The sequence below is a fragment of the Indicator indicator genome, chromosome Z (genome assembly GCF_027791375.1).
Source record: "Indicator indicator isolate 239-I01 chromosome Z, UM_Iind_1.1, whole genome shotgun sequence".
NCBI lineage: Eukaryota > Metazoa > Chordata > Aves > Piciformes > Indicatoridae > Indicator > Indicator indicator.
Window position 1 is genome coordinate 27357534 of NC_072053.1, and position 27541 is coordinate 27385074.

General features: G+C 36.4%; 1 protein-coding gene across 1 annotated transcript; it reads left to right on the plus strand.

Annotated features, from left to right (window-relative positions):
- Window positions 1–711: 711 nt before the first annotated feature.
- On the plus strand, window positions 712–26829 carry IL31RA (interleukin 31 receptor A). Its single transcript, XM_054398054.1, has 15 exons — window positions 712–763; window positions 1981–2277; window positions 3622–3742; window positions 5777–5940; window positions 7193–7344; window positions 10669–10834; window positions 11438–11520; window positions 12081–12297; window positions 13691–13873; window positions 16260–16361; window positions 17819–17965; window positions 22318–22458; window positions 23757–23850; window positions 25357–25435; window positions 26242–26829. The coding sequence occupies exons 1-15, from the start codon at window positions 712–714 to the stop codon at window positions 26827–26829; spliced, it is 2586 nt and encodes an 861-aa protein (XP_054254029.1).
- Window positions 26830–27541: the final 712 nt, after the last annotated feature.

Here is a 27541-nt window from a genome sequence, read left to right on the forward strand (position 1 = left end):
CCTTTTTTTCTCCTCTTTTTGTGCTGTCATAGCCTGAAAGTTTATAAAATACCTACTGAGACAGACTGAAAATATGTGTAAAGTAAGTTCTGGTATAAATCAAGCAAAAAGCATTTTTCCCCCCTATATTTTTCTCTCTCATTGCTCTATTTTGTAACAAAACTGCCTTGCCTTTGCAAGAGACACTTATCTAGGATAAACCCAGTGTTAATTCACCCCATATTTTGGGCTGGTGATGACCTGGGACTTTTGCCCGCTTCCTGAAAAATTGTTTTTTTAGGTGGTGATGCAGAACAGATGTGGATCGTTCCTTTTGCAACAGACTTCCTTTTCACTCTGCTAGGTAAATCTGCTCAGGGGAAGTGGAATTTTAAGTGGATGTAGATATGTGTTTACCAATTCTCTGTGGTCCTTGGAAGATAAATTACCTGGGTAGATTGGGTTGCCCTCAGAAAAAATTCAGGTGCACTTATCTCCCTCTTCTTTATAGGAAACACACATACTTATCATAAGGAAAACTGCATCAAGTTTTTCCCACTGTGCAGGAAAGTAACATGTAGACAAAGCAATCCTTCAGCACAAGTGAGAAACACTGAATACCTGTATTAAATCCTATGCAAATATTTATTATAGGGGCATCTTTACTTGAAGTGTATTATTTTCATTTTTATTTTATCACAGCATTTCCTGCCTATAGTTAATGGAAAGGAGATGTTCAACTATTTGATTTGGCTGTTTATCCTACTCTGCAGCTCTACAGCAGGTATGTTTCTTGCTATTAGCACCTATTCTACCATAAGAGAGTTTTCCAAAAGGTGAGTTCCTCCAAATGAAATATTAAAGGGTTTTGGGGAGAAAAAAAAAAAAAAAGAAATAGAAGTTAGTGTATACATATAAAAATAGCTAATTTATGGAGCTTTGGATGTCTTCTTTGTGGAATGTTAGTTGTGATTATGATAGCCTGGATTTTTTCTTTTTTTTATTTAAAGTATTAAAGTATTTAAAATATTAAAAAAAAAAACCCAAACAAACTTACTTTGTTAACTGTTTCCCTGTTGCACACAATATAAATGAGTAATTTGCATCTGGAAGACATATCATAATTCAGTTCTTGTTGGATTCTGAACTAATGTTTATGACTTTGGAACATGGTGAAATTGCTTTGAAACAACAAGGAAACAAAAAGAAACAGAAAGCAGTTTACAGTTAATATGCTCCAAAGGAGACAATTACAGGAAAACAAGGAAGTTTTATTTTTTGATTCCTTTTCATTCCTGTGTTCTAGCAAAGTAGTGCTACCTATAAAACAGGGTGGTGGTGGTAACAGATTTATTCATGAAATTTGGCATCAAGTAATAAGTAACAGAAAAAAAACCCAAACCAACAAAAAAAGCGAGCTCCTTGCAGGACTTTTAATTGGTGATACTTGAGCTGTTTGATAACTTGTTGCTGAATTGATTCATTCAGCCTGCTTCTGTGTATTTCTTTTACACACATATAACTCCTGCAATGTATCTGGAAATATAAATTCTGTAAGGGGTACAAGTACTAAGGGGATACTGAAATACATTGCAGCTTAGTTGTAAGTGTTAGGCTTACCAGTTCAATGTATTTTCTGATAGAGTAGTTAGTAATGATAACATCTCAATGGTATGCATACCTTTTACATATAGGAATGGTTTTAAAAAAATGAATGTAAGAGACAAAAGGCTCTCTTCATTTTCAGCTATTAAAAAGCATTAGAGCTGAAATTTTTCACTATTTCTATAATTATAGAAATACAATTTTTGCATGTGGTAATATTAATGCAAATTGAGTTTCCTTACAGCAATGTCTGATTTGAATGACTGAGCATTTTATCTGAACTCTATATGAAAAAAAATCTAATCAAATCGATGTGTAGAGAACAAAACAAATTATTGTTTTTCCACTGGCATTTTAATTAATTAGGTTATGTGATATCCTTGATTTTGTTTTTAGATGAAAACTCTGTCAGAGATGCTGACATCTTTCCTTCATCTCCTGAAATTGAAAGAGGATCCACCCTGAAACTCTATTGTTCTCTTGGAAAACGCTATACACCTCACAGAAATGCAAGCCACATAATCTGGAAATTGAATCATGAATTGATTGCTCAGGAAAACTATAACATTGTGAACGAGACTGTATCTAGTGTAACCATCCATAATTTCACTTACAGCAAAGCTCATGTGAAATGTTTCATGAAGTACCTGGACGAGGAACAACTTCTGGTTCACACGGAAGTAGAATCTGGCCGTAAGTAGAAAATTGTTTAAAAAAAAAAAATTTAACATCTTCTAATAACTTATTGTCAACTGCATACTTTTAAAACAGATTTTTTTTTTTTTTTAGCCTGTGGCATTGTAAGACACCTGTATTCATGTATCTCCTTTGTGTTTTTTTCCCTGAAATAAAGTATGAATTTGCAGACATTCTTTACTGACACTGGTTCATAATATCTTTCGCCCTGACTTTTGGATAGCTGAAGTGAGTGGAGGTTTTCCACTGAGTTGAAAGGATACTGGGTTTGTCCCTTTGGCTCTGTCTTCTATCTAGCCTAGAAAACTTCGGCTTTCTCCAGGGAGGTTTTCTTCTCTAATCCTCAATTCTGAAAAAATTGTAGTTACAATTTCTAATGAGAACATTATAGGATACATGTGTATGTGTACATATGCATATTCTCTAATTTATAGAACAGATTTAGTCCAGGTGATACTATCATATGCCCATGGGTCCCATCCTAGTAACAAAGGAATAAATGCAGAAATACATGGATGGAATAAAAAGCAGTAGAAGGTATTAGCTGTCCACATAGTTTAATGTATGCTAAGATTGTAAATAAAGGAAAGATATTATGAGTGTTATATTAGGTCTGACAGAAAAATTGTATTTTGGAGAAGGGACTTTTCCAACCAATTTATGTGCACTTGTTGCAATTCTCTTCCTTTCAAGTCTAATTTTTCTTATAGAGTGAAGAAGTCTGGCTTTTACAAAGAGGTCTTATAAAGCTGTTACACTTTTATGGATGACTTGAGACTGCAGAGTCAGAGATTGCAGAGTTGTTTCCTTTTTGCTACCTTGCTTATAAGAGAGGCTAGAATTAGTGATCTCTTCAAGGTCATATAGGTATGCTTCCTAGGAAGTTGTCTTCTGTACTCTGAGGTCCTGCAGGCTCCTCAGACTAGGGGTTTTCATGTGGTGAGTCGTTAGACATTCTGGAATTTCAGAGAATGCCTTTTCCTAAACTTTTGTCCTGTTTCTTTGTTTTCCTCTTACTCTCTGGAATGAACTTGAACTACAGGTGCATTGCAGGGTGTATACTTAGAGGTTCAGGACAATGCATGTAGCGGGTTTAGGTAATGATGTGCTGAAAATACGGTCAGGCTCACTCAGTTAAGTACTTCTGGGAAGTAGTTGGAGAAAAATCTCTCTGTCTCCCCAGGGGAAGAAAGTGTGGGTGTGTTTTGGTTTTATGAGGAATTTCGAGGGCAATAAGGAAATATAAAGTGAAGTAAGCTGTAATCTGTTTTTTGACCGAGAAAATCAGTTGTACATTAAAATGACTTATTTTGGATTCTTTTTTCTAAACTCTTGTTGTAGTTCCACCAGATACACCAAGAAATATTTCCTGCACTTTTTACTTTAATACTAAACTTACCTGCACCTGGAATTCAGGAAGAGAAACATATCTTATGACAAACTATACTCTTTACCGCAAAATGTAAGTACAGGATGTATTTGGAAATGGACTTCTGGGGTTAGACCACTAGTTCCTTTCCCTTCATATACTGACTTCTGTTTAAAAGAAACCTTGGAAGCATGGAGTTCAGAGTCATATGGTTTTGCCAGTAGTTGAAAGAAGTTTCGATCTGATACATTTTAAGTATGCTGTGTAATGGAAATTAGCATCTGAACCCAGTATTCAGTAGACAAATGTTTATGTCAGAATTGCTATTCACTTGAAGTAGCATTACTACTTAGATGAAAAGCTGTGTGAGTGTGGGTACAAATGGAGAATGGAGGCTCTTTGTGGAACTGTCAACCTGAAACTTTCTGTGTAACTAGCTATCTTCACTTTGGGTGAAAAAGATTATTTCCTCCTGTACTTTAAACAATTCCAAGTTAAAACTATTGAAATCTCTTATATTCTGCTTAAGACCTGTAGGATTTAGCATAGGGACCTTTGGAGTCATGGGGTTTCAGTGAAAGAATCCAGAGTTAGTTACCCATTTTGGATTGCCTCCATCCTGGGATTTGTATTTACAAACTACATAGTCTCCAGTTACAGAAACACAAATGCTTGATTCTTTCATGTCTGTTAACTTTTAAATACTTCTAAGGAGCTTACTTTTTCATAAGTTACTGTGAAAATGGTGAAATCAGTGTTGTTCTGTAGCAGATAGTTTTGAAGGTGATAGCACAGATTTTGTCCCAAACACGCTTTTCAGTCTGTTCTTCATAGTCATGTTGCTTGTTGTGCTCTTTAATAAAATTTTATGAAGAGTTTTCTAAAATGTCTAAAATTAATTTTGAGAACTGGAAGGAATTCACATTCTAAGAGATAGAGGCTTGTATTCTAATTATGCTAGCATATGATATATTTTTTAGTTAAAATGGTAGGTAGGGCAGGAAAACATCTTTAGTTTTATTGCCATTTTAGGCTTCTGTCTTCATTAGGTGGAGCATTCATACTGGTTTTAGTGTTGCTATATTTTACAACCTAGCTGAGTTTGTGAAACTACAAACTAGAACAGCTATTGAAAGTAAGTTTCAATACTGTTTCTTTCTGTACCAGCATAAATTCTTAATCAAGGACTGAAGTGGATTGCAAAACTATTTTCAGTAAAATCCAACCATTAATTTTAATCTAGATAACTCCCAAGATGAGTTCACCATATGACTACAAAAGCACTGGCACAAGGGAGGAGAGCTGTGGGTGGAAAACAAACCGGTGTTCGTGTTAGGGAAGGCAGAACTGCTTCTCTTGGCAGCAGTGCAGGCTTACACTAGCTTAAAAGTGTCCATGAAATACCAGCCTCAAACTGTTTATTACTTGCACAAATATCCATGTGCTTACTGCATGATATGAAATGTTTAACACAGGGTTCACATATGATTTTTTGTTTGTTTGATAGTTTCTCTGGGGCTTGGTAAAAAGAAATAAATGTTGTTAGTTTTGCATCCCACATACTTATTATGTAAGTATATGCTGTAAATACAGAATATTATCAATGTGTTCTTTCAGGAAAATCTGTCAAATTTCTGTTATCTTGGTAGTGGTACAGTTTGGCTTTATTTATTTAATACTAAAAAAGATTAACAAAAGCTTGTTTTCACATAAATCTGTGCCATGTGTTACTAGCTGTATCTACCCGCCTGTATTTTTAAAGAAGGTCTTCCATGGAGTGACATAATTTCACTACTTTCTGAGTTTTTAATCTAAAATAATAACAGCAGATGGACCCCCCATTAAGACATGTTTTTACTTTTCATTACTGGTTCTGGAAAGTCGTCTTAATAATTGCTGTTAGAACTAATTGAGTCTGTGCAGGCTATTCATACGCATTTACAGGAGCGGTGAAATTAAGAAAGAGTGTTTGTTTGCACAATCGTATTGTGTAAGGAGATGTTCACTGCTAAGAATTTCCTGAAACTTCAAAAACATACTGATAATGATTAAACAGTAGCCCAACAATCAATTGAAGTTATTAAAAAAGAATCCTGTAATTTATAATTATTTTCTTTTGGTTTTTAGGATGTCAGAAGGAGGGGTATTCTGCTGTGAAAGCAAAACAGAGTCATGTTCGTTTCATCATCCAGATACTCCATATAGTAGTTCGTCTTGTTTTCAGGTGAAAGCTGAAAACATTTTGGGTGAAGCCTTCTCAGACTGTGTTCCCATACGTATGGAAAACATAGGTAATTAATAGCAAGAGTTAAACAGATGTAAAGCATCATAGGTTGAGCTGACTGTGCCCTCTGCAATTCTTTTTTCCTCCTTACAAAATGCAGGTTAGAGAAATTTGAAACAAATTGTCTAATAAAAGTTGGTTTACATAGAATAAACTAAGGAAAAGATAAATTTTCAGTAGCATGGTTTTGAAACTATTATTCAGGCTTCATCTGGTTTTAAATTTGTTCCAGTTTTCAAGTGCTGTCTGATTTTAATTGTTAGTTAAAATTATGAAGTCTCTGAAATTATATTTAAGGTTAAATAAAATATTTCATCCTTCCCAATTATTTTGTCGTCAAAACTGGATGTTTCTAATTTGGTTGAAGCAAGTCTCTTTTTTACATGGTCTTTCACAGCTCTTTTCAGCAATTTCTTTTTAGAGTACTGTACACAGACTGTGAAATGTCTAACTACAACATGTTTATAAGATAATGTTTGACATATCCATTATAAATTACTAAGTTTTACATTATTAACAAGTACAGGTCATATACTGAAACTTTTTATTGAAACTTGGACTGGCTGTAAATGAGTATTGTAATTTCTCCATTCCTGGATAGGAATGTTAAAGAATTACCTGTACTGTGATTCTCAGGAGCTTGAACAGTTTTGTCTGCCTCTTGTCCCTTTGTACTGTGCTGCATTTTCTGCTGCTCATTTTAGTGTAGTTAATCAACAACCTTTTTCAGAGTTTTTTTGCTGCAGGACTTCATCTGCTCTTCAGCCATACACACTTTACTCCCTGTGTTCAGACGTGCTGTGCCTTCTCATTAATTTCCACATCCTCTGTACCAGCCATCTCTTTTCTCTGTGTTAGTCCATTCTTTTCCTATTGTCTGCTTCAAACTTCTATCTCCCTCTAATCCTTTTCAAGTGAGTTTGTCCCTCATGTGCAGTTTGGCATCCCAGCTCCTCTTTCTTTCTTTCCCCTGCTGTGCTGTCTGGGTAAAATTCTTCGGTGATGACCTGGATAAAAGAAACCTGCACATCAGTTTGAGAGCATGTTTGTCGGCATTTAAATAGGTTGTGTGTGCAATCTCTCATGTAGATAACTACCCATATATAGACTTGTGCCTATAAACTAGACTGTCATGTGTGTGGTCTGATAGGATGTATGTTATTGGAGAGTAATTTAACTTCGTGGAATACACAGGGGGAACAATTTTGAATTTTTGTAATGGGGAAAAACGCTTCTAATGTTTTTGTTTCTCCATTTAGTGAAATTAGACCCTCCTGAAATACTTTCAGTTAAAAGAATCACTGATATAAAGCAGTTGCTTACAGTAACCTGGAAAATGCCTGAGAAGATTATCTCTTCAAAAAAATTTTTTTGCCAAATTCAATACAGAAACTTATATTCAAACTCTTCGGTAAGCTATATATATATTTTCTTCTGAGTGTTAATTTCTAATTTTTTAATGTTATATAAGGCTAAATTAAAAAAAATACAAGAAATAGTTGGAAATAATGATTAAAACATTGTTATTTTAGTGGAGCATAGTTAAGTATACATGATATTAAGATAACTGTTGGCTAGGATTAATTGTTCTCTTCCTTTTAGTCAGTGACTGTTTTGGTACATACCATATTTCTGAATACATTTCTAAAGGATGACCTTAGGCTCAGGGATTACACACACAATCGTAATGTTTCATCTTTCCATTGCATTTTGGTGTTAAAACCTGCTTTTACTCTTGACCAGAATAGATGAATCAGATTAGGGTGCACTAATGATACACTGATTTTCATGTGAATTAAAGTATAAATTTTTCAGGATGGAAAGTAAAGGAAGTTGCTTTTCTGCGTTTGTCTTTCTGACACTTAAATGGAACTGTTAGAGAAGAAACAGCTTTTTAGCCATTTGCTCCTTTCAAGTGGCCTATTCCAATGCTCCTCAGTATGGAAGTGATTTTATTTGCAGTATTGCTATTTCTTCTTCCACATGTAAGAATGGGTCAGGTTGCTTGTCTTGTTCGTTGTTTTTTTTTTGTTTGTTTGTTTGTTTGTTTTGTTTTTAGTTCATTAAACTGAGATGTCTGCCCTGACCTCACTATCTTATACATTAAAAGCATAACTCTGAGAGAGGAGAGTTCTTAATACTGAAGGTGTTTCTAACTAGCATTCTCATCACGTCCTTACAGCAAGTCTCTTTGTGGTAAATATGGCATATTAGGCATTTTTTGTGATGTGATGGGTAGGCTGGCTCTGGTCCACCCAGAATCTAATATTTGATATTAATTGTGAGAAACAAGCTCACTACTAAAAATTTGTTGAGGGACAAAGTCTGTTAAAGAAGGTTTGTTTACAGCACTGGTTGCATACCTTCCTGCATCTACACCTTTCCTTCCCCCTCTGGGGGCTTTTATAACATAACTCTTCCCGTGCAACAACCTGATTGGTTTCAAGAACAAAGAACCTCTATGTCACAACAACAGTTCCCAGACTGCATGTCTGGTGGTGGTCTCTTCAGGGGTCAGTGAAATGCTTGAACTTCTGAACTCAAGTGTCCCAGACACACTGACCAGTACCTGACCTGGTGCGAAATTTACTTGGCTCCCGCCTTGGGGGCAGGATCCTCACATTCTTCCCACTTTCTCACCTATACCCTTAATTAGCTGAAGCAAAATTACTTCCCCTGTCTTTATCACATTAATAAATTAATATTGAAAAGGTCTTTTAACTATTAATTTATATGTTTATCCCTTTGGAGTCAAGACACTGGTGTTCTTGTGATGCTTACATACATAGGAGATCTTTCCTAAATGTTGAAAGCATTTAATTTTTTGCAAAGTTGCAGCATTATTGTGTATTGTGTCTATCAGCACCTGCATAAGAATTACTCCATCTACTTCTTTCACTATCAAGTGCAGTCTACACCTGTTGTCTTCCTCAGAACATATTTACATTTTTCCACAGACATTCTAGAGAAAAAGTTGTTGGTTGTGATCAATAAAAACAAAAATTTCCTGAGTTTAGTTCCGCAGGATCTTATTCAGGCATGATTTGTATTTCTGCCTGTAGCCAGCCAAATGGCAGTGGCTAAGAAAGACAGCCTTGAACCATCAGTTAGATACAGGAGCTGTTCTTCTCTCAGCACATACATGGAAAGGACAGATACTTCCTTGACCTGTTAAGCTTTCCTACCAAAATGATCCAAATAGTTTGCTCTGAGCCATTTTTGTGCTGAATGAAAAGCAGATGACCTCAGTTTGGGCTTGCATTTAGTAAGTTTCTTATTACAATTAAATACACTTAACAGCCTTTTGTCGAGAAAGTAAAAGCTAGTTTGAAGTGTCTGTAATTCATTGTGAAGTTCTGCGGGAGGCTGATAATAGTTTTGAAGCCCTTTTTATTTCAGGTTGGCTAAAGGGTCTGTCAACAAGCAGTGCTTTGTAGATCCCTGAATACACACTCATAGAATCAGTCTTCTGGTTTTGACAGTTTCTTGAGATCAGAATGGACTGAAATTTTCAGTTTTATTAGGCAGTGCACTTCCCATTGTGGTGTTCAAAGGAGTGGGTGTCTGCATTTTGTCATGTTACTGTTTGGTTCACTTTTCATTGGAAGGTTCAGCTGATGGAAAATAAGAATTCCTCAGAGGTTTTTGGCCTTGATGTAAATATCTGTGATATTACTACTTCAGCTTAGCTCCCAAGAAAGAATTCCTTATTCTGAAACTTACCCGTGCTGACCTTGTTAGAATTTAGCTAGCTTCAACATTTATTTTAGTACCTTTTTGTTTCAGTCATCTGAAATTCGAGAGGCGTTGTTAATTTTTATTTTCTGCAGTTCTAAAGAGAAGACATTAATGTTGATGTACTTATTATATCAGTTCTTCTGTAAGGAAATATTTAAATCTTTCTATGGTTATTGTTGTTTTCTTTGATTTTTCCATTGTCAGTTCAGTTGAGTTGATGCATCACCTTCAGTTCCTGGTTTTCCTGTCTTCCTTCACCTTTTGTTAGAAGCTTCTGACTCCCATCAGTGAGATGCAAACGGGCTTCTTTTAAGATGAGGAAATTACCTTGTCATTCCTTTTCCAAGAAGATACTGCATCAATTATTTCTCATACTCTTCCTTTAACATCTAAAGGCTACATCTTCCTTTTTTCTCTTAGTAACAGAATTTCCTGTGGTTTTGTTAGTCCTTTCATTTTAATTATATGCTAATGATCTCTGAGATGTAGTCTAGCCACACTGATACATGGCTGAGAGCTAGGAGACCTTTTAACCCAGAAAAGAAAAAGAAAAGAAACAAGTACCACAATCTCACAAGAAGGAGGTGATCATGGCTTCCCCAGGGATGCTTCTACTGTGAGGTGGAGCTGTGTCCAGGACATTACAGTGATACCAGTTTTAGCAACAACCAGTTACTTCCCACCAGTGGGAATTCCAGTCATCCAGCAGTTCCTGTGTCAGCACAGCTGTTCCAGAATCATGTGTGAGCTGCCCCCAGTTCATGCCATAGGCCAGTCTGTACAGACCTAGTTTTGGCTCAAGTTTTTCAAACCTATAGTTTTACAGGAAGAATGAAGAATGCTATACGGAAAAATTAGGTATTAACTAAGTAATTTTTAGTTTCGGAGGAGTGAGCTGGGAAACATAAGAACTGCATTATTTGTAGTTTTTTTAGAAACTGTCTTATCTGCATGCAATTTTATAGCAAATAGTTTTTGCCATCATATCTGCTTTCAGGAAATTGTCACAGTCCCACTGAATTCTGGAGAGAAAACAGGATCGTGTAATCTCACAGGTCTGTGGGACTCCACAGAGTATTCAGTTGCAGTTCGGTGTATCAGTGTTGGGTCAATGTTCTGGAGTGAATGGAGTAGAAGGAAAAGTGCAAGCACAGAAGAGAAAGGTAGGCTAACTATTCAGTAAGTTTTTATTTGGTTATACTTCAGGGAATCAGAATGTATTAATGGAAAACTATATTTTCAGAGTACTATCAGTTTATTGAATTTGGAATTCTGCTGTTTAAACAGAATGTGTGCATTTTGTTTAAATATAGAAAGAGGGAAAACTGAAAGACAAGAAGAAGTGGAGGAGATTTGAAAAGGGATACAACACAGGGCTAAGGAAAAAAATGGGTGAATAAACAGTGAATAGAGGGAAATTGAAAGGGTTCTGGTGGAGACTGAACATTATGAAGTATGACTAGCAGAAATGTAGTACAGCAATTATGTCCAATAACATTAATTTTAAGTAGAGAAACTAAATTGACATTTATAAAAGAAGACTAGAAAATCTCCTCTAGAACTCAACAAATAAAAGAACACAGAAGCAAACTTAGAGAAAGAGAGAAACCGTATTCCTTAGGGAAAAAAGGCACAGCATTAGGCAAGGGAAAACTTTAATAAGTTGCTCTCTGACTCTATTTTTTTAAAACCTTCTGATTGGTTTTATCATATTACACTTTTGAACATAACAAAAATGTTAAAGATATTTTTGTATCTTTAAATAGCTCCTTCAGAAAAAGTGGATTTTTGGAGGGTAATTGAGTCTTCACCCTCAGCTGAAAGTAGATTTGTACATCTTCTGTGGAAGGTATATATACATTTTGTGAATTAATAATCATGTTAGTATCCTGCAGCTGATATTCCATTTAAGTATTTCAGTGTTGTAGGATGTATAGCTGCCAGAGAGTTTTACTGTCATCAGAAAAAAACCTCATTGAACTAAAGCAGAATTAAAAAGATTTTCATTCACTAAATGGGCCATGAATAGAGTTTTTGTAATCCTATGCAGAAACAAAGGGTTTAATTATGCTCAGATCTCTAGAAAATCCAATTGAAAGTCTTGGCAACAGCTCTTAAATGATACGGCTTACCAAAACTGTGTTTAATTTCACTTTGCATTCAAATTTCAGTATTTGACTTTTAAGCCTTACTTTCAATGAAATTGTTGCAGCTCACTGTCCTGAAAATAGGTCTGAAGAAAGTATTTTGCTTTTCTAAACAGAGTGTAATAACTTTGTGATTTGATCTGGACTCTTTAGTACAGTACATACTTTAGATTATACAAATAAGACTGTGAAATACTTATTACTGCATTTAATTTTTTTAAATGTATGTATGTATTTATTTTTATTTATTTATTTTTAATAGCCATTAAATGACTTCCCACCTTCTGGAAGAATTCTAGGTTACAAAATACAGTATTTTCCAGAAAATGATGCTGCACTTAAAAGGACAAACTTCTCTATGAGTAAGAATATTAGTTTACTGTTAAATGAAGAGGCATACATAATATCTGTTACTGCTTATAACTCTGCTGGATATTCTCCTGAAGCTGTTTTGAGGATTCCATCCACTAATGAAAAAAGTAAGAATTCTCAGTGCCATGACATTTTTCTCATTAGAAAAACTTACTTTCCTGACATTTGTGTTCTGTTAGAGTGGAAGCAAAAATGTGTTAGGACTTCTGTCCTTGATGTGTTTATATACCTGTGTTATGTACAAAAGCTGTGTATTCCATTGCTTTTAACTTGAACAATAATATTTGATTGATTTATTGGTTTTGGTATAAACCATTATTGGGGGGGGGGGGGTTGTTTTGAGATACCAGCGCTTTAGGATGTTGTGTTAGAATTTCTGTTACTACTTTCTGAGGGGTTTTCTGGGCTTATTTTATAACTTTAGACCTCCCTTATCAAGTCCCACACCATTCTGTCTCATATCCCTACTAGATTGAGAAATAGAGTACCACAGCCCTCTATTGCAGTGTTCTTCAAAGGGGTGCTTAACAGCTGTCCCTCAAATGAGTCAGTGGAAGCAGCAAGAGAAACATTTTTTATTCTCCTTTTGTATGTATTCCCACATTGCCCAGGACGCTGGTGTGCTCCGCCACAACTGTTGTGTTTTTGGCTCTTATTTTACTATTGCTCTCTCTCTGACACTTGTGTGACAGCTTTCTATTGCCCACCTGTGATTTGAAAGAAACACTCCACTTAACGCTCTTGAATCACTTCTGTATCAGTTGTTGGGGAAGTAATTGGAAATGCCTCCCTGGAACTGCTCAAAGTTCACTTCTCAGCAGAAAGCTGAATATGCAGACCTGATGTTATCATGTCCTGGAGGTTGCTGACTATCTTTTCTATCTACTTCTGCATTCCACAAGAAAATGTTTTCCTGATTTTTCCATACTGTGACATGCCTTTTTTTTTTTTCTTTTTTCCTTTACATACATTTTCCCCCATCTGTTTCACCAGCTCTTTTTTTCCTTCTGCTTTGCCACCCTGGGTTTTCATTCAGGCTTTCATTGCCTCTGTTCTACAGGTTGATAATTTACTGTCATTCATGACCTTTCTTGTTTTACTGGTTTCCTATTGCCTTTTATCACCTCAATTAAAACCTGCTTATCTGCACTACTTGTAAAACTGGTTGTAAATTGGTAATTGTAAATTTTATAAACTTAAACTATAAAATTTAGATACTAAGAGACTGGTCTTTGAATCAGTATGTGTAAACCCCCTTGAGGATTTTCTCCTCAGTCCCCCCACTCCTGCCCCTTTTCATTGTGACAATTCTTATATGCTTAATTAAAAATTATTTAGAGAATGTGAACATAAAGTAAGTTTTTAAGCTTCTTTTTTTAACCTTCACTAAGTTTCATGCTTTTCTAAAGATGCAATATCAGTTTGCTATAATCAAATTATTTGCTTGCTGTGGTTTTTATGGAGATAGAATTGCTGACATTTCTTGTGTGAAACTTCTAGCTTCTCAGATTATTGAAACAGTGAGGACCTTCACAACAAAGGAAGAAGTGGTTGTGGAATGGACAGCCTCTGAAGCAGAAGTAACTCAGTACATAGTTGAGTGGTATGAGGAACTGGAGGCAAATCCTTTTGATAGATCTTGGCAATATGTAACAAATTCTACAGTCTGGAAAACTAAAAAAAGTATGTTCATTTATCAGTTACAGCCATAACGATATACATATATGTTTGTATTTATGTATATTTATTTATAAGCAGAGCAGAAAAGACAAGCAAGGCTGAACATTTTTTTTTAGAAATAGATTTCAAAAGAGCATTATGAAAACCCAACAGTATTTTCACATGCTTTTATTGAAATCTTTGCATGTAATTTAATACCAAATCCAAGTCTCTCAACTATTCACACAACGTGCAAGAGAGTGCAAGACCCATATAAGATTAGGGTCCAGATTTCTTGTTTAAGTACTTTTGTGGCTTGATCTTATGCCATGAATCTTTCAGTAAGGAAGCTTGTGACAGTTGTATGCTATTTTAGCAGAGAAATCTGAAAAAAAACAAATTAATTCAAAGATGGGGAAAAATTATATGCCTGTATGTGTGTTAGAGATAGCACAAGAAACCGGAAAGAGTTTTTGAGGGAGAATTCTGCTTTAAAATAAGCAAGTGGAGTGATTAGTCAATCTAGCTTATTAAATATCATTCAGGATTGTATAATGACCCAAGGTATTTCTGAGAGGCACTGACGAGTTCTGCTCACTTTCTTGTTTTAGAGGCTGATTGTGTTTTTTAACAAATAGTCTCTCTAGGTAGTAAAGTTTTGGTTATTTGTACATAGTTTTAATGAAGATCAAGAGATATGTGTGTAAACAACAGAATAAAACATCACAGAATCGTCAGGGTTGGAAGAGTCCCCAAGGGTTGTCTAGTTCCAACCCCCCTTCGATGTGCAAGGGACACCTCACACTAGATCAGGTTGCCCAGAACCACATCCAGCCTGGCCTTAAAAACCTCCAGGGATGGGACTTCTACCACCTCCTTGGGCAAATCTGTTCCAGTGTCTCATCGCCCTTGGGGTGAAGAACTGACGTTTAATCTGAATCTCCCCTCCTCTAGCTTGCATCCATTCCCCCTAGTCCTATCGCTACCTGACACCCCAAAGAGTCCCTCCTGGGCTTTCTTGTAGGCCCCATTCAGAAGGCCACAATAAGGTCTCCTCAGAGCCTTCTCTTCTTCAAACTGAACAACCCCAAAACTCTCATCCTGTCCTCACAGGAGAGGAGCTCCAGGCATGGAATGTTGATGTTGATGTGAATATCCCATGCACATTACCTTTAGCTGATGAAATTAATTTGCCTGTCTTTATACCTTTGGTGTTTTTTTGTTGGGTTTTGTTTTGGTTTTTACAAACAGGAATAATGGTGAAAATATATAATAAATGTGATCTATTTGATAAGTGAATTTTGTATTAGTTATTCTCTGGTTCTTTATCAATGACTTACGATTTTATCACATCTGAAAACAGTTCCTGTGCATACAAGCATCTTTCTGAATCCTACATGAAAAGGAATTTCCAGATTTTGGAAAACAAGTACCTTGTGCTTTTTAAAGTGAAATGGAATGTTTGCTTCATTAATATTGAACATAGCCAGCTTGCCCATGAAATTTATTTTACCGGCTTAGACAACAGTGTTTTAAATACTATTTCTGTGCTACAATAAAACAAATTAATAAAAAATCTGCTTGAAGTAGAATTCAAGAGCAGCAGTTTATTAGGCATTGAATTGAGATAGGTGACTCTTGAGTTTTACACTGAAAATTGCCTTATTTAATCAATTTACTGTGAGAAATAAATGCTAGTTATTGCTGTTCTCCAAGTATGTTAAAAACCCCATCTTTCCTCCTCTGCCTTATTAGGAGGGCTCTGTTTACCCTAAGCACAAGTGACATTAGAAATGTCAAAGCAAATTCAGACTTACTGCTTTTCAGGCCTGATTCTGGCATTCTTTTTGGAGAATCATTTCTAAGGACAGTATGTGGGCCATCACAATTTTTATGGGGTTGCGGTAGGTATAAGGGATTGAAAAAGTATCAGAGAGCTGATAATGGAGGGATCTGTGGATAGCCATTATTCCTGATGAACAAGGTGCAGATCTTAAGGAAACCCTTTACACTGTTTTAATCCCATGGGGTATAAAGCCACAAAGGTTTTGCTCAGAGGTGGGTGTTAATTACTTGGCTGCTGGATTGTTCACAGTTCAAAACTTCATTTCCAGAAGCCTTAATTGGGTCAGCTGTATAAGGCTGCAGTATAGTTACCTATTCAAAGTATTTCTGTTGAAAAGTGAGTCAAGAACCAAGTGCTTTTATGAATACTACTGAATAAAATTCATTGTGTTTAGGGCAATTTGAGCATTTCAGGCTTGCTAAAAAGTTGAAGAAAATAGATATCTGTAACAATATATTTAGAGCTGCCTTGTAATTTATTTTACTTTCATAGTATTAGTCTTGCATACAGAATTGTATGCAAAGATATGTAGGTAAATATTCTTTTTTTTTTTCTCCTTTACAGAAAACTTTAAACCATTTATATGCTACAACATCTCAGTGTATCCTCTCTATGGAAATACAGTAGTGGCTCCATATTCCATACAAACTTATGTTCAAGAAAAAAGTAAGTATCTTAAACTAGTAATGTTGTGTAAGGTATGTCATAGTCTGTGTCTCAGAGTGTAACATCCGTGAGCAATTTGGAGGACAGATATAGATGCTGAAAAAAATCAGGATTTGGGCTTCCTGATTTCTGTTCATGGATCAGCTACTCTTCAGTAAAGAAAATGTGTACCTTTTGATACAAGTACAGTGCTGCTTGAATCCATTAATTTGCTGTAAGATTTACTCGCTGTGTAAATCTTTCCAAAAAGCATTTGGAAAGAGTATTGCTACAAGCTCAAAACAGGTTTTTGAACTGTCTCTTAAATGTTACAGCTCGTTTAGATACATAGTTAGACTGCATAGTAATTTTAATTTTTGGCTGTGTTTATCAATCTTAATATATGAGGAAATTCTACTCACAGAATAAAATAGATAGCTCAGAAAAGCTTGCCTTAAATAGTAAGATAACCAAGTTAATAAGTTAAATAATAAGATAACCAAATTGTTACAGCTTTGTACATAACAAACATGGTGAGAAGCCATGATGGTTGCCCTTGGATAGAAATTGTGGATGAAATAGTTTCTTTTTAGAAAGGTGGGAAGGAAGGTTTCTTTATTTGTAGAAGTTTAATGTGAATTCAGTGATTCATATAGCCAGCCATAGGAATGTAGGTTATTGGTAACTTTAAGACATGAGGTGAAAATACCCATTTCTGTGTCTGTGTGATGTATATAGGTCTGTGTAAGTGTGGATGCACACATAGCACAGTGCATCCAATGCACTACTAAATAGCATTAAACACGAGGCAGGGGTAAAGCAGTATTTATTTTCTGAGAACTACTAGCACAATTAGAACTTTATTTTAAGTGCTTTCCTGTTCATAGGGATCTGTGACTGTACTAAAGCTTGCCAGAGAATGGTAAGGAAAACAATCGCTTTGAATAAATATGTATTCAAATTATTTATAAATATTTGTAAATAAATAATTGAAGCACGGAGAACTCTTGCTTCGAAGCTAAGAGCAATGCATGTGTGGTTATACTGTGTCAGCAGAAAGACTTTGTCTAATGTACTGGACAACGACTAGGTGTGCTGGAGACCCTCAGCCAGAGATGTTCTGCATGTACCCACTTTGCACTTGAGTTCCCACATGAGTGCATAAGGATGTTTTATCTCTTGACCTCTCTGATGTTATGCAGATAGAGCCTTTTAACAATCCTGAGGTATTCAAATGCGAAAACACTGAAAACTATGCAAATGCCAGACTAGATGAGGGGGGAAGTATGATCAGAAGAAATCACACATTAAAGAGGCTGAGAAAAGTTAAGGACTGTGTCAGAGCACTAAGGTGACATACTTACTTGTACATTTGTTGCCCCTAATGCCACCGGTATGTGTGACATAATGCAGATGGATAACATTGCCATATTTAGACTATTTTACGACTTTTTCTAATTTATAATGATTCTGTGTAGAACCATCGGAAGGACCTGTGGCTGACACAGGTATTCCAGGGAAAAATGAAGTTACAATAAAATGGAAGGAGATTTCAAAGGATAAAAGAAATGGATTTCTCAGTAACTATACAATATTTTATAAGCCTGAAGATGGAAAAGAATTGAGTAAGTATACAGTAAATATCCATGCTTTCAACAGGGTTATGACAATCTGCTGCCTGAAGATAGTTATTTCCACTGCTAATAGCACACTTTGTTGTGGTATGGTATAGATATACCTGAAAATACTGGTACTAAAATGCAGTTTACATAAAGATTAAAACTTTTTTTAGGTTTAATTGAAATGATGGGGTGTTCCAGTAAATAATGCTTTAATACTACACGTGTATTTGTGCTTAGTTTCTTTGTACTGAATTTATTTTGTACAACACTGCTTGTTCTCAATTAAGCTTTCTAACTATTAGTATTGTAATACCCATGGTAGTACAGCCAGTGAATGCCTTTGTCATAGTATCAAAGAATGTCAGTGGTTGGAAGGGACCTCCAGAGATCACCTAGTCCAGGTTTGCCTAGATCAGGCTGCACAGGAGTGTGTCCAGGCAGGTTTTGAAAGTCCTCAAGGTGATAAATTAAGTTAATATAGGGCAGCATTATCATTCCTCTTCCCTTTTTAGACCAGAAAGGAAATTCACATACGAGAGGCTTTTTGCAGAATGTTCTCCATTAACAGTGAAAAGACAAAATGTGCAGAATTATACCAAATTAGAGTATTATTTGTCAGATACTTGCTATTTTCCCTTTTCACACATGTACTGGTGTTGCTCCATACTCAAAACTCTCTTCAGCTGTGACATACCTGTGAAGCCAATGGAAAAATCATGACAAAGTAGAGGAACTAAAGTATGGACATGAGCAGGCAGTGTGTGCTTGCAGCCCAGAAGGCCAATCACATCCTGGGCTGCATCAAAAGATGTGTTGCCAGCAGATCCAGAGAGGTGATTCTGCCACTTTGCTCTGGTAAGACCTCACCTGGAGTACTGTGTGCAGGTCTGGAGCCTTCAACACAGGAAGGACATGGACCTGATGGAGAGGGTCCAGAGGAGGGCCATGCAAATGATCAGGAGGTTAGACCACTTCTGCTATGGGTACAGGCAGAGGGAGCTGGGGTTGTTCAGCCTGGAAAAGAGAAGGCTCCAGGGAGACCTAATATCAGCCTTACATTGCCTGAAGAGGGACTATAGGAAGGATGGGGAGAGACTGTTTACAAGGGCCTGTGGTGACAGGACACGGGACAATGGCTTCAATCTGGAGAAGGGCAGATTTAGATTGGATATGAGGAACAAGGTCGTCACTATGAGGGTGGTGGAACACTGTAAGGGGTTGCCTGGGGAGGTGGTGAGGCCCCTTCCCTGGAGATATTCAAGGTGAGGCTTGACGAGGCCCTGGGCAGCCTGGTCTAGTTGGGGATGTCCCTGCTGACTGGGGGGAGGTCAGACTAGATGACCTTCGGAGGGCCCTTCTGGCCCGGACCATTCTATGATTCTATATTGGAGGAGAATATTTATGTGCAGATTCATGAGTTTGAACCTTGTGAGGGTTCAGTGAGTTTGCAAGTCACATGCATGTCCTTGGAAGGGTACCTTTTCAGCTTCTAGAACAGCATGGTGGAAATTTTCTGGTAAAAATGTTTTTACGGTCAGTTTTGTAATAAAAATGAAACAGCACATGACAATCAAGAAATTAAAATAAGCTGCCAAGAAATAGTTTATTTGGACATAGTTTTTAGATTAATTTCCTAACATTTCTTAACATGTGACTGGTTTTCTTTTGCTTGGTATTGCTTTTCTGCTCTGGAGGCTGATAGCATAACTCTTGAGCACATTCTTAATCTTCTACCTCAGGAGCAGTACTGATACAAGGTGCTGGTATAATCCTATGTATTCAGAACTTCTGCACCCTAAATTTCAGCAGAATCCTTTGCAAGAGTGTTTTGGCCACCTAAATTTGTTCTTCCTGTAGAGTTTATGAGAGTGCCGTTCGATCATTCAGTTCTTCAGAAGTCATTCTTTACCTCCCCCCATCTTTATTTAGACATCACTGTTGGCAGAAACCTAACAATTTTTTTTTTTTTTTTAAATATCTTAAATCTTGTGATGTCTTCAGTTGCTTCTGGATATCCAGTTCATAGCCATGGCAAAATTATTCTTGTTAAATTTTAAATCAGAAAGAGGAATTTGTTATTTATGTCAGATTCAGTCCTCTATATTCAATTTTCCCTGCCATGCTGGTTTCTGAGCAATTTCATGCTGACTGCTTTGTGTGGCAGCATCCTCAAGACATGCAGCCTCATGTTATGGAGTTATGTCTCTATATTACACCTAATGTAAAGCAGCCTCTGCCCATTTTAGGGGTTCAGATTACTTTCTTTAGGAAATTAATTTTAAATAGCAAGTCAAGGGTGTTAAATTTAAATGGCAAAGCCATACTGTATTGGTGGGGTTTTTGAGGCTTCTCTGATATCAGGTCTTTTTGATAAGAATAGAATGGGGGTTTATTCCAAGGTGACTTCATTGATGGCCTTTTAGTTCTAGAATTTCACTTTCCCCTTGATTTAAGAGAAACTCTGTTTATTTAATAATCTCTGGGCATACTGCAGTATATCTGTTTCCTGAGTGATTCTAGCCTAAACTGAATGATGACGTGCTTTGACTTTTACTTTGTGCAAATATTTTAGTGACTTTAATTTCATAGATTGAACATGCTTTTAATACTGTTTGTAGACTGTCACGAAGGGGATGTTTATTAATTACCCTTACAACGATAATAACCGATGTGGCAAACTGGTGTTAATAAAATATTAGTAACACTTTATTAATGAAAGTTGCCAAATTCGTTAAGCAGGATCGTTGTACAGTTGAAATATATATTTACAACGGGAATATGCAGTCTTAGGGCAAATATAAACAATTTTATGCAAACTAGGAGGCAATAACTTGGAAAGAGAAAGTCCCCGAGAGCAGATAGCGCTCAATTACAGTGGGGGGGAGGCTCGATAAGAACCTTTAAACCCAAAGGGCAGTGAATTAATTACTCACAGCTGGTTTTACCCACGTGAGGGATGCTGCTGCTGTGTTAGCTTTGGGGTGCTCTCGTACAGCACTGGCGTGGCAGATTGCTGGCAAGGAGAGTTTACTGCATGGTCCCAGGCTGATCTGGTTTCAGCAGATGGCGGGCAGTTAACAACACTCTTCACAATGGGTGCTTGCTTGGTTCCTGGGTAAACTGAGGCACAGCACAATTCTGGTGGCAAGGGAAAGCAGGCTAGGCGGATCCGGCTTCTAGGCTCCTGGCTTCTCCGGCTTGCTGTATACAGCTCATGGCTTTATCCAGGCTCTGGACTAGGCACTCGAGGCAGGGCAGGGCAACTCGAGGCAGCTTCCATGAGATGGGTCCAAGTAGGCTTGAAGCAAGGCTTGAGCAAGGCTTGAAGCAAGGAAAAGGTGACTACCAGGTCAAGCTCTATATACATCTGGCCAGAGATCGGTTGGTCCAATGGGGCACTGAAGCTAACGTGTAGCTGCCCAGTGGAAAGGTGTTCTCCTAGGCTATAACCATAAAAGGCAGAAACAAAGACCTTGTGTCTGGGGAAGCAGTGGTCAACTTACGTGCTCTCACTCCAGATAAACAGCTTGTTTACCAGACAGGCAGGAGTCCTGTCCCCTTTGTTCTTTTTCCCACGTTGCCCTGTTTCTCTGCAGGAAGGAGGGGAGAGAAAGGGACCGTGTCTAGGCCTGTCTGGGTTTGTACTGGGCTGTGTCATGGCCCTACCAAAACATAGACACAGAACATTATAGTACATACCATTATTATTTCAAATTATTTATAATTTAAAATAATTTAAGAGTGAAGCACTTCATGCTGTTTTCAGTACTGGAAAAGATATTGAAAACATTGAGTTCTATTCAGCAAAGCATTTTGAAACTGTGAAAAAACTTCCTGTTGATTTTTACTTTCTTCTTTTCTTGGGGTCATATCCAAGTGCTGGTAAGTTGCATCTATTGCAACTGTTTTAAGCTATTAATTTCTGAGCCTAAGTTCCTGGAAATTAATTTCTCAATACACTGTTTTTAATGATAAAATAAACTCCAGGAGGTAAAAATTTGCTTATCTGGTAATAATAGCTTAAAAAAAAAAAAAGAAAAAGTGTATTTATTTTAAAACACAAATACATAATGGGTTTTTTTTTTAGTTTATTGCTGGTTTTATTTTGTTATGTTTAGTGGGGTCTTTTTGTTTGGTTGGTTGTGGTAGTGGTGGTGTGTTTATTTTTTTCCCCACAAGAGTTTTAAGAAGCATTGAAAAATGTTGGGTAGTTTACATTTTCTTTAAGGACTGATAAGGTTGCTTTGTATTTCAAGTTGTATTTAAAATACGTTGTGATCTGCCATTATAAAAGAATGCTATGTAAGTATTCAATGCCTTTCTCTGTTTATTGACAAAAATCTTCTCTGAAAAAGATGAAACAGTGAACTCTGATGTTCTGCAATACCGATTGAAGTCCTTAAAGTCTGATACGCAATATACTGTCTATATCATGGCAAGCAATGAAGCTGGTGGAACCAGTGGAGAGCCAAAAACCTTCAAGACTTTGAAATTTGGTAATAATATTCCATATTAGTTATTACTATTTTAAAAATAGCTTTGGGACTAAGAAACAGGTCATTTTTGTTAGGCATTTATTAATTTTTTTTTTAAAGTGTTAAGCCAAACAAGGAGGAAAAATTACCCAAACTAGCTGATTGTAACTCAATTTCACTGATCATTTCACAGGCTAAAACCTCAAGATTAGACAGTAAAACCCTAAAACCTTTACTTTGCAGTCAATATGGCTGTGGAATACTATGGATATTTGTGGGAGAAGCACTTTGTATGCTGTTGATTGTCGGACGGGGTGCCTAACAGCTTACTAAAAAGCAGATATTTCCATCTGAGATCCTAGTTTCAGAATACATGTGCACTGCATTGCATATCTTCTGCTACGTAAGTTTTAAGTAATAGATGAGTTGTGGTTGTGGCCATTTTGTGTGGGGGAAGTACCTCTTCCTATTTCCTTACTATTTGTTTTAGCTAGAGGTTAACAAGATGTCTGCAGGTCAGAAGTTCAGACACTTCCTAATTTCTGCTTCTGTAAGAATGTTTTCAATGTATACATAACTTGTTATAGTAGCCAGACTGAAATGCAATGTGTGCATGATCTACGCTTAAATTTGTCATGGGAATCAAAGCAAATTTAATTTTTGCTAGTCAAATGCAAGGGAAGTTAGACTATACTGAGGTCTGGTCTTTGTGGCTTAGTGCCTGCCTCTGGTAGGTAGTTGGAAGGTAGCACTGATTCAGTCAGAGTAAGTGTAATTTTTTTGTGTATTTAAAACCTATCTCCTAGTTGAATTTACTGTTTATTTTGTAGTAACAGGTACAAATGCCACTATATGGCAGTTTTAGGTGACTACAGTAGGTATCCAGAGAGGTAGTAGACTTTCATCCTAGATGATTTTCAAAGGTTGGTTTGGTATCATCCTAAGCAGCCTCATTCTAATTTCAGAGTAGGATGAGGTAACCTACAGATGTCCCTTCCAATCTTAATTATTGTGTTCCTTAATAAAGGAAATTTTGAACCGCAGTGCATCTGTTCCTGAGATATCTTGAGAAGCCTCATCATGAGCTGCCTTTCTGGCTGAGTACCTGACTTGTAGGACTCAAAATACTTGTATTTTGCTGCATCATGCAATGAGTGCCATGCAGTATTTTGAGTAATTTTGGCTAGTTTTGACAGAGTTCTTTAGAACTGTGCTGTCTGGATGAGTTAGATGTTGAAATTTAGCTGTCTTAAGGGAAAACATGAAGCAAGTGTAAACATCTGTGTTGTTGTGTTGTTTTTTTCTTTTTCCCTCTAAAGATAAAGAAGATATTCTTTTCATTGCTCTACCCATTGGATTAAGCATGTTGTCTCTGTTAGGCATTTGGATAATGTGCATTTTGAAAAAAAACATGTGAGTACTTTTCTGCCTTTCGAAACTGAATACAGTGAATTATTTTTAACTTGTAAAAGGCAAATTTTTATAAATCTTTCTTTTTGCTGAATTCCAAACCAATGTCACCTTAAGAAAATAAAATAAGCAATAGGATTAATAAATAACTAAGTGTACAGGTTATTTTGTAATTGCAGTTATTGTGCTGTTGTGCAAAAAAAAAAAAAGTATTAATTTTATGAAGTGCAGTAAATAAGAACAAAAGAAATAAGAGAATCAGATTTGCCTATCACCTGTGCCTGGTGGTAAATGCTATGTGCCATTTACAGTTGCATGGTCTATCAAGTGAGAGGAGCATTCTTTAAGTCAGTTACCGAAAACTTCATAATCCCCAAAGTAAAGTTCCTCAAAAGCTCTCAGTGTATCTGCTACTACACCACTAGAACACATTTCATGTAACCCTTGCTGCTTAACTTAGCTTAACATCTGTTAATTGGTGAGACTTCCCTTGTGCTCCAAAGAAGTCCTGAACAAACTAGAAATTACATCACGTGAGAGCATACGAGAGTACATACGTGAGTATGGATCCATATCTATACATGGTTCATAGTCTTTTTCTTTGCCAGCTCTTAAACTGCTTTCTCACAGCATGGGGATATGCTAACATCACAAAGATGGCTGTGAAGGTGCTTTTAGGTTATAAAGTGTGCTTTTCTTCAGTGTGAAAGGTTGTTGGCTGAAGCCTAATAATAAGGTTAAAAATCTTAACTATTTGGGGGTGTTACAAGTTATCGGAACAAAGATTATTATTATGTGAAGCATCAGGTAGTAAATATACCTGAAGCAGTGAATGTAATTTCCACCTCATTTACATCTTAATCTGTGTTGTATATTCTGAATTTTTACAGCAGTAAGAAGCTATGTCGTGCTTCTATAGAATATTTTGAGATGTAGTTGAGCATTTATCATCTTCTTGAGTAGGCCAAATTGGAATGTGAGAAGTCAGGCTATGGCCTGGTTTTCATTCACTTGCATATGTACCCAGTATCAAAGAGTCATTAATATTGTTTCCTGTTTACTACTCCGCCGGGCAATCATAAGGCACAGTTAGCATCATTTATCTGCTGTTAGCATAACAACTCTAGAGTGGTGTAGTGCTAGGGACACTTTCCTAGAGCAAAGTTATCTGAGGTGGCTTTTTGCCAAAGAACAACCCTGAAACATAATCACCAGTGATTTTGTGTTCAGCCTTGGTTTCGTGTGCCATTATTTGACCTACTGTACAATTAAAAAAAATAAATTACTTTTTTGCTTTAGTAAATCTTCTGCAATGTCTCTGAAACCTAAGATTTAGTTGTTATGATATTTTGTAATAAAAAATAATACAAGGGGAAAATATTTTAATGTACTAATATAGGAAAGATTTCCTTTTTGAAAGCTTGATATTCTAGCAGTATTTGGGTTTTCTGAAGATTTGTTCATTCTATTTCTCTCACCATTTAACTAAAGTTCCTTTCTCAATGATAGGTTTAAAAAGGTTTGCTGGCCTGATATACCCAATCCTGTGGGAAGCATTGCAGTGGGATGGCCTCTTGATAGATCTATGGTAATAACTGCAATTTTATGTATTAAAAAAAAGGATCAAATGGAGAGAAGTCCTTCTCTGACAGCCAGTTTATGACTAAAAAAACAAAAAAAAAATGTTAATCAATTCTTCTGTTTAACTGCTATAAAATGCTCTTCCTTGTATTTCAAACTAAAGATGATGCATCTTTATAAAGTATATTAATTTGATTCTTAAGTGATATCTAAACATAATAATTTGGAGTTATAAAGTGATTGGTGAGTGGTTAGAAGGATAGCTTATTAAATGAAGCCTGTTAAACGTGCTCAGGTTATTGAGTCTACTGAGGTCAGATTCCCACATCTGGGTATCTCCTCCCTCCTCTGCAAAAAAGGTAGGGTAACATATAATAATATTTGGTATAGTATTGTGTAAACATTTCCATGTTTTTTACTATTGGATATTTATTCCTTATTAAAGTCATTAAGTTTATTTGAATGAACTGGATTTGATCAGGTTTACACTGAAAGTGTAATCTGTGGAGAATGGGTTTTAAACTTTCATCTTGAAAATGACTGGTTAGAGCAGAAAAGATAGAAACCATCTGAGGCTGATTCTGAGCCTTCAGTGACGTGTCACAGAAAACCTAATATGAAATTGTTTAACAAATGGGCGGAATAACATTGTCTTTTTTAGTACTCATTCATGTATCTTTGCATTCCAGCTGGAATGCATATGAACTATTTATTAGTACACTTAAGGGTTGAAACAAATGGCAATATCTTTAAATATATATATATAAATGAGTATGTTATATCACTTTCTGATTTATCCCTTTGTACTGACAGAATAATTCATTTTTGGAGAAAGGAATACCTGAGGACAAACCCATAGACTCTGAAGACCTAAGTGTTTTGGAATATTATTTTCCTGAAGGAAGCCAGGAAGGATCTCTGCTTATCAATTGTGAAAGGCATGTTTCTGAATATACTGATATTAATACAAAAGTCATGGTTATTGGAGATAGAAAGAGACTGTATAATGAAGAAAATGAAGTTGCTAAATGTTTTTCATCTTCCATGCCTTATATAATTACTGATCAAGATAACAGAAGTCAAATGCATTCAGCTTTGATACCAGTGAAGGAAAGCCAACCTACAGAAATGCTGGAGGATGATTTGTGTGAGTCCCAAGAGACTTCAATTACAAAAGAAGAAAATGATAATGAAGAAGTGTTAAAGCTGGAAGATTCCAGTGAAAGAGCACCGTTCAATCCATACCTTAAAAATTCTGTTAAAACAAGGGAATTTCTTATCTCCGAACACAGCAAGAAGGAAATCAACAGCCAGTCAACTGTCTTACCTCCTTTTCAACAAGATGTTGCAGGACAGTCCTATGTGACACTGGACATGTTCAGGCCAGCCACAGCTCATTAGTATGAGAAGACTTTCCTTCATAAAGGCCCCCTGTGAAATAGATCTCGTCACTGTTGCTCACATGTACTTGTACCTGGTTGATTTCACTTAATTTGGGCTAAAGAAAGCCCTTATCTTTGAACAGATGTTAAGTGATAATTTTGCACTGCGTTTATGGCTGCAAGGGTTCACTTTTACTGTGGTGTGGTTTTATTGTTTGGTTTTGGTTTCTTTCCAGATAGATGTGCCAGTACTGAGGCAAAGGAGGGTTTTCTTGTTTCAGCTTAGTTCTCTCATATCAGTCTGCTAGACCAAGCTGGCCTTTACTGTTGGAGATCCAGCAGTGCAGGCAGCTCACTAATTTTCTCCCAAGCAACCAGTTCCTGCATGGACTAACCTGAACAGAGCCAGTATCTTCCTTAAGTTACATGGAGTAGAACTACTTTCCTGTTCTTACTTCCCTTGATTGTTTTACACCTGGCTTAATGTATAGTGTTCCCCCTGTTTTACAAATGCTTGGTAGATTTCAGTAATTGTATTTTTGCATCCTGACTCTTGAATCAGTGCTTTGGCTCATAGTTTCCCTGTCTTTAGTGAGAGGATATTTGCTAATGAGTTATGTACGTTTTGACTCATGCTGGCTTTGCTGTTTCCTGCCCTTTCTCTTGTGTTTTTAATTGTCCTCTGCATTTTGTGCTGCTTTTGTCTCTCCTATTTGTTGCATTTCAAAACT